Below are 7,267 nucleotides of genomic sequence, written 5' to 3' on the forward strand. Positions count from 1 at the left end.
GTGTGTGTGTGTGTATGTTTGCAAGCTTTTGCTTATCAGCATAAACAATAGCGGAACCACACGTCGAGGAAACTCTTTACTGCGATTATATTAGTCATACAGAAAGCCGAATACACGAATACAAATAAATATTAGTTATTTGGCATTCTTATCAATGGGGCAGTTGGTGTGTCGAGCGCACTTGTTAGCTGATTAAAAGAAACCAATATGCTTGATATAAACAACAATTGTTAATTATATTGAATTACAGTTGGATTTGCAGTGTTTTGCTAAAATGAGCTAAGACCTTAAAACCAGCCACGCACAGCCATGTCCCAAAATGATTCGGATGATGTACGCAGCACAGCTCAGCTTCTGCTCACAAATGCTCGGCATGGCGGCAATCCCTACCACATGCCGTACGATATGCGTAAGTAGTGAATGCACCCCCATATCATACCTATTATATTTTATTCTAAATAATATTTGTTGTTTATACAGCGCGACCGCATTCCATAAATTTGTTTACGGAGGAGTTCCTGGGCGGCTATATGCAGGATGGACGCATGTCTGTGGTGCGACGTTTCTTCTGCTTGTTTGTCACCTTCGATTTGGTGTTCGTTTCGCTGCTTTGGCTGATTTGCATAGTCGTATGTATACAGCGGGTGTCTGCACAAGAGAATGCTCAATTTTTCTATTTTCTGCGTAGATTGGTGGCGACAACATATTCCAGGCCTTTCAGAAACAAGTCATGCAGTATACCATATACACATCGCTTTTTGATGTAGTTGCCACGGCGCTTTGCCGCTTCGTAGTTTTAATCTTTTTCTATGCATTGCTGTATATAAATCATTGGTCCATTATAGCGGTAAGCGACTGTCGTTTGATTCTCGTATATCTTTAATTTGTAACTTGCAACTTGCAGCTTTCCACAAGCGCCTCATGTTTGTTTCTCATCACCAAAGTGTTTTTCTATGATGTAAGTTTATCCATTATAGATCCGCATTAAGTTTTAATGTTACAATATTTCCTTATTTTTAGTGGGTGCACTCCAAACAGCAAGTATTCGAGGTGATACTCATTATAACATCATTCATTCTCGCCTGGGGTGAGGCTTGGTTTCTGGACTGCCGTGTGATACCCCAGGAGCGGCATGCCCGTCGTTATTTTGCAGGTAAATCTTGTGATCCATTCGATATTTGTATTTATTTATTCCAAACCATCTTCTGTTGCTTAGCTGCGAGCACAAATGATCGCACAACATTAACGCAGCCAACGATCTTGACTGAACACGAGCGCCCACCGCAAAGCGTCACCGATTTCTATTCACCCTTGGACACGGCACATCATTCTGACGAAGAGGAGGAAGAGGTCAGCTAAGTATTTATGCATGCGCATACTTAAAATAAACTTTGAATAAAACAATTGTACCGTGCATCATCTATAAAAGATGCTGACATCTAGTTTTTAGGCAACAAAAGCACTCTCACAATGTTGCTGGTAGTTATTTGTACCTATAGCCATTTATTTATATGTATATTTACCTTTTGCACAATGCACAGGATGAGGAGTACAATCAAATGGGCTTGGATTGCCTGCGCAAGGCATATGAACTTATTGAGTCCACAGATTGGAAAGTGGAGAAGGTAACGCCCAAGGGCGACACAATACACAGCACGCAGCGAGATAAAATTGGCAAAATTTATAAATTAACGGTGCGTAGATTTAATTATTAAGACTGAATTTTAATTGATTTACTTTCTTTAATTCAGGCGCGTCTTAAGTATCCCGCCAAAGCGCTTATGGAGGAGCTGTTCTACCGCATTGAAGATGTCCCAAAATGGAATCCAACGCTTTTAGAGTCCAAGATAGTTCGGGTAAGTAGTTAATAGTTATTCATGTCGATTAGATATTTAAAAATAATTTAAATAAATAGTTGTCATTTGTAGCAAGGCTATAATGTAATTTTGTAAATCGTTTAATTATATAAAATTTGATTTTATAATAATATTCTTCTGTACACTTGCTGAATCCTGTTAGAAAATCAATTCGTACACCGATATTACCTATCAAGTTTCCGTTGGCGGCGGCGGTGGCATGGTAAAGAGTCGCGATTTTGTCAACTTGCGTTCGTGTCGTTTAATTTACAATGGCAAAATCTGTGATGACGACGAGGTGGCTAAGCTTAGCAGCGAGGACGAGGACGATAACTCTCTAAACCGATCTTTTGAGGGCAGTGTAACCACCTTATCGGATAATGAATCGCAGACACCACAAACCGGCAGTGTTGGTAGCTATCGCAACAAGTATTTTGGCCAGAGTTCGTTGCCGCCGGCGGAGGGCACTGCGGCTGCGACGGCCCCAACGACACCCTACGACACATTGAGCAAAAGTTTGGGCGCTAAGAGTTTAGGCACTGCCTTAACGTTTAATGTCGAGCCACCGCCACTGGATGATGCATTCGAGGATGCCAAAGATCAGCTAGATGATACGCCGCCCATAGTGAAGAGCGTATTAACGCCGACAGATACTGTGGTAGGCAAGACCAATGACAAGGTGTGGATGAGCGCGGCAATTAGTGTGGAGTATCCAGCCGTGCCGGCCACAGCGAAGTATACGAGGTAAGGAATAAGTCTCTATAGATAATTGATGATTAAAATAATGCGGATTTGTTATCTGAGCAGAGGCGAGAACATAGTGTCGGGCTTTGCGTTTCGAGAAATCATTGGCAAATCGGATGGCTGCATATTGGAGTGGGTGCTGTGCCTGGATCTGAAGGGCTATATACCACGCTATGTGCTAGATGCAGTGAGTGTATATTTATATTATATTATTATATTAATATTTATTAATATATATATTTTCTTTTATTTATTTTGCCAGGCACTCACCTCATCCATGGTGGACTATATGAAATACCTGCGCAAGCACATAAATGAGCTACGACAGCGTCGACGGCGTTGATCCTGCAGTTCTCTTGTACATAGACTAATACGATAGGTCGTTAATATAAAGTTTCTGCAGCATATTCAAATTGTATTCTATAAACACAAAAAACTCTACGTAATTATATTCTAATTGTATCTCAAGCGCATGCACGCGTGTTAGTTAACTTTAGAAGACAGAAAAAACAACAGAGTCAAGTGCATTGCTCGTAAGTTTATTGAGTATGTATTGTATATGCTATATAGGTATTGTAAGTTTATGTATATGGACGACTTAACTAATACATTTTATACGCGATTTTTTTGTAATTGTATTTAGTCGCTGTTGGTGATTCGGCAGCTACAACATCTAGTATTAGTTTGCTTTAGAATGCGTAAGTTTAAGATCAGTCTCAGGGCTTGCTCCTATTTGCTATCGTTCTGGGGAAACCAGCCTTGACACGCCTCCACGGCCACCTCGCAAACAGCGCCCATTGCCTTGGCATTGTCATAGTCTAAGCAGATTTATTATCCTACGGTTATTATCCATGATTTTTGGTATTTTCTAAGCGAACTTACCCAAAGCATTGCGCTTGCCAAAGATGCTGCCATTAAACGGTGGCTTCCTGTAGGCTGCCTCGCTGCTGTGCAGCAGAATGGCCGCCACAATAATGGTGACCAGTAGCAAAGTTAGTGTACATCTAAGTGCGGCCATTGTGTAGTCTTTATGCGGCGTGGTGTGGCGTGTGAAAAGGCTGGAAACTGTTTGCTGTCGGAACGTTGAAGTTGAAGTGTGATTTGTGGTTGCCAGGACTGTCGCTTTTATAGGCTGCCGAGAAGCTAGGACACCCTTAGTGTCCTGTGTGCCACCCCGCCTCGGCTAATTGAGTTATGCTCGTGTTAATTGAAAAGAAAAATAGCTTGAGGGAATTGGTTTTTTTTTCTGTGGCGTGTCCTAACATAAAATTTAATTGATATACTACATTTAATTAAGTACAAGCGATTCAAAAATGCACCAGTTCCGAAATTAAAATAAATTAAATAGATCAGCTTATAGGCCGAACTAAAATACTGCCTTGCTACCCGCATTCCAATCGAGCACCTTGCTGAATTCCTTCTCGCCAAAGCCAATGGCCACCGCCTGCTCCACGCAGCTATTCTGCCGCTTCAGGTTGTCAATCATAAAGAGCTGCTTCTTGTAGGCATTCAGGAGGTCGGCACGCTGGCGTTTCAGGGCTTTAATGCGACCATCTCGCAACTTGAGCTCCTTGCGATTGTACTCGAGATCGTCGCGCTGCTGGCTAGCCTGCTGGCTGAGCATCTGGCGACTGGTTTCGGCATCTTCGCTGGCGCGTATTAGGCGATTCTCCAGATTGGCATTGGTTTGCTTCAGCATTTTAGTGTCGCGCCGCAGCAGCTCCAACTCGTGCTGTTGGTTGTTGTACTCCACTTGGCGCTCCTTTTGCCTGCGGTTGGCCTCCTCGGACTGCAGTTCGAGACGATGCAGCTGCTCGGATAGCTTGACGTTCGAGTTCAATGCCTGATCCCGTTGACTTTCCGCCTTGCGCAATGCATCAAGTGCCTGCTCCAAGCGCTCCTTCTGATCGGTCATGTCCTGCGTCAGCTGTCCGTGATCCTCCTCCAAAATGGTGACCTTGGCTTTGAGAAATCTTTAAAAAAAAGAATACAATAAGTATTGAATGAAGTTGAGTTCTCAATTCGCACACACACCTGATGAAGTTGTCCTGCGTTAGCTGCTTCTTGGATTGTCCATTGACCACCGTTGTGCTCTCGCGTGTCTGCTGCACTACCTCTAGCTCCACCGCCGGCTGTTGCTGCGCGTCTAGGCCATCGCCGTGCCGCAACAGAATATCCAACGATGGACTTTGCTTGAAATTCGGATTGCGATACTTGACGTATGTGGCCGTTTTATGGCTTGCCCTACGCGTAAAGGTACTATCGATTCGGCCAGCCGGCTGCTGTGCGCCGCCGTTGTTGTTGGCGTTGTTGTTGTTGTTGATGTTGTTGTTGTTGTTGCTGTTGTTGCTGTTGTTGTTGGTTGTTGGGGCTTGTTTGGTCTGCGCCTTGCCCAGCCGCCAGTCGGGCATCTTGGACTTGTTCAATTGCGACATTAGGGTCGTCGTGGGCTTGCACCGTGGTGTTGTCACCTGCGTCGATGGCGGTGTCAATGTTGTTGGTGTTGTTGCAGCACTTTTAATGGGCGATCTGAGCGCCCGTGATCCTTTGTGGCCACGCCTGGCCGTTGTCCTGGCGCTGCCGCTGCCGCCATCCACATTCATTTTCTTTTTTAGCAACGTGCTGGGACCCTTCTGCTTGAGATAGGTGCTATAGCGGGACTGAGTGACCGCATGGCTGCCATCTTCGGCGGGATTCAGTGCCATCAGATTTAGCTCCTGATTAATATTGAAGAGTTCCTTTTCGCGCGACAAGATCTCGGCCATAATGCCGTTAAATTGTATTTTGAATTGTCTCCTTCTTGGACACTTGCCTTGAATGAGCTAATCTACTTAGATCTGATGAACCCTTTTTCAACAAGAAATTTTTACAAATATTTATTTAATTGGCAAGCTGCCTCCTCCGTTCGGAGCTTTGCCTTTATCTGAGTCAAAACGCAGACCCTGCTTTGATTTTGACACCTGCCACACCAAGTACATAAACAATTGTTCTACTGTAACCAAGGGCTACCCGCAACATTGGACATGTCCGTAGTAGGTATCTCAGGCGGGGGTTGTTTTTGTTTTTGTTATTTTTTTTTTTTTGTTTTCTAGTGCGACTGTTGCTATTGTTATGCCCCCACCCTCCCCAGTCGGACGTGTCTTAAGGCCAACGACTTGTGAATTTATGTACCTGTCAGCTTGGCATATTATGAACTTGGCTCAGTCCGTGGGCGTTCCTGCTTGGAACTGTTGCCAAAAAAAATATTCACGCATTGCGTGGGCTTTTCGTATTTCTAGACAAATGCTGTTGCTCTTTAGAATTTTGTGATGTAATTGCAATTGATTGACTGTTGCCAACAGAGCTGATGGAACCCACTTAAATGTCCATTCAGGCGCTGAGTCAGCTTACGAAATTCATAAACTAATCACATAATTGGGTTTCTTGCGATTTTCAAGCTAAAACTGAAATAATTTTGATTCTGCATTCGAATTGTTTTTTTGTGGATAGAAAATGTGTCCAAATTATATTTTTGTTAAAAATATCTTGTACTTACCTTACATTTTATGGCTTTTATTATTTAAAAAAAATATGAATTTAACAATTTTGATCTTTACTCAATTTCATGCATAAAAATTGTTTTAAAATTCATTTTCGATACTTTTCTCTGTTCATGCTTTATTCAATGCATTTTTACTGCATGTACATTGTATAGAATACCCTGTAATTTTTTTTTATTTTTATTTTTAAACACATTTTTCAATATTTCTAGCAAAGGTGTCAAAAGACAACTTTTCAATTATTAACTTGAAATTTTGTTTCTAAGTAGAATAATTTTATTCATTCATTTATTGTTAAATAAATTTATTGGTAGCATAATTCTGAACAAAAAAAAATAAATAGAGAATAATTTTAAAAACGTTTTCCTCTTGTTTTAGCTAAGGTGTCAAAAGACGCCTTTTGGTTGAAAACCTTGTTAGTAATGGTATTAAATAGCATGCTAAGGCTCTGATTATTTCATAGACAGTTATTTACTGCATAAATATTTTAGAATTTTATTTTCTTATACATTTGACAGCCGGAAAGTGCATCGATTCTGGAGCTCTCCAGGCACGTAAAGATCTGGAAATTCCTGCACGTCTGTCGACGAACTTTTGACATTGAGCATCGAACAAGAGAAGCACGCATGATAATCATAAATATTGGTATAACTAAAAATATAAATAGAAACGTTCAAGTTAATGGGAAACGTCAACAATTGGCCGCATGAGAGGCGGCCCCGACCAAGGCTAACAGCAGCAGCGGCAGCGGCAGCAGCAGCTGAAAACGAGGAAAAGGTTCTACTGGCCACTACCTGCGTGGTTGGAAAATGTAAATGCAAGTTCAAGATTTATGTAGCTTCAACAGAAGACGGACCGTAGTTAGCGTATTGTCAGCTATGACTATATGTATGTATATTAATGTGTGTATATGAGTATTTGCCGTATATGCCGTCATCAAGGCATTCTGGTGTCAGCCCACACATTGATTCTGTTTGCGGAGCTCTCGACTTGCTGCTCAGTTGCTGCCAAGACGTAGCTCAACTTGGCGACTCTCCGACTGCATTCGGCAAGCTCGAAAAGTCGGCTTAGTTAGCTGCGTTAACCAAGCATGACGTGATTCGGGTCTGCAGGGATACATGGGCTGGA

General features: G+C 42.3%; 3 protein-coding genes and 1 long non-coding RNA gene across 5 annotated transcripts; 1 reads left to right on the forward strand and 3 right to left on the reverse strand.

Moving 5' to 3' along the window:
• Positions 1–211: 211 nt before the first annotated feature.
• On the reverse strand, positions 212–1,941 carry LOC135431667 (uncharacterized). Of its 2 annotated transcripts, XR_010436811.1 has the most exons (3): positions 1,738–1,941; positions 1,524–1,592; positions 212–1,330 (listed from the first exon to the last, which is right to left on the reverse strand). It is a non-coding gene; the product is annotated as an uncharacterized LOC135431667 (long non-coding RNA). The 2 variants fall into 2 exon arrangements; XR_010436810.1 differs by lacking the exon at positions 1,738–1,941 and having other exon boundaries at positions 1,524–1,662.
• Start1 (Steroidogenic acute regulatory protein-like) lies at positions 268–3,238 on the forward strand. Its single transcript, XM_064686908.1, has 11 exons — positions 268–409; positions 481–629; positions 689–847; positions 905–958; positions 1,021–1,153; positions 1,217–1,350; positions 1,542–1,694; positions 1,752–1,856; positions 2,020–2,600; positions 2,664–2,787; positions 2,863–3,238. The coding sequence occupies exons 1-11, from the start codon at positions 310–312 to the stop codon at positions 2,941–2,943; spliced, it is 1,773 nt and encodes a 590-aa protein (XP_064542978.1). The 5' UTR covers positions 268–309; the 3' UTR covers positions 2,944–3,238.
• On the reverse strand, positions 3,124–3,681 carry SIFa (SIFamide). Its single transcript, XM_064686910.1, has 2 exons — positions 3,483–3,681; positions 3,124–3,418 (listed from the first exon to the last, which is right to left on the reverse strand). The coding sequence occupies exons 1-2, from the start codon at positions 3,616–3,618 to the stop codon at positions 3,330–3,332; spliced, it is 225 nt and encodes a 74-aa protein (XP_064542980.1). The 5' UTR covers positions 3,619–3,681; the 3' UTR covers positions 3,124–3,329.
• Positions 3,682–3,848: 167 nt separating this feature from the next.
• On the reverse strand, positions 3,849–5,511 carry LOC135431665 (myb-like protein I). The gene is made up of 2 exons (XM_064686909.1): positions 4,635–5,511; positions 3,849–4,573 (listed from the first exon to the last, which is right to left on the reverse strand). The coding sequence occupies exons 1-2, from the start codon at positions 5,363–5,365 to the stop codon at positions 3,967–3,969; spliced, it is 1,338 nt and encodes a 445-aa protein (XP_064542979.1). The 5' UTR covers positions 5,366–5,511; the 3' UTR covers positions 3,849–3,966.
• Positions 5,512–7,267: the final 1,756 nt, after the last annotated feature.

This window comes from Drosophila montana, unplaced genomic scaffold, assembly GCF_035044405.1.
Source record: "Drosophila montana isolate Dmon_TW-CO22-7 unplaced genomic scaffold, ASM3504440v1 contig_3200_1, whole genome shotgun sequence".
Taxonomy (NCBI): domain Eukaryota; kingdom Metazoa; phylum Arthropoda; class Insecta; order Diptera; family Drosophilidae; genus Drosophila; species Drosophila montana.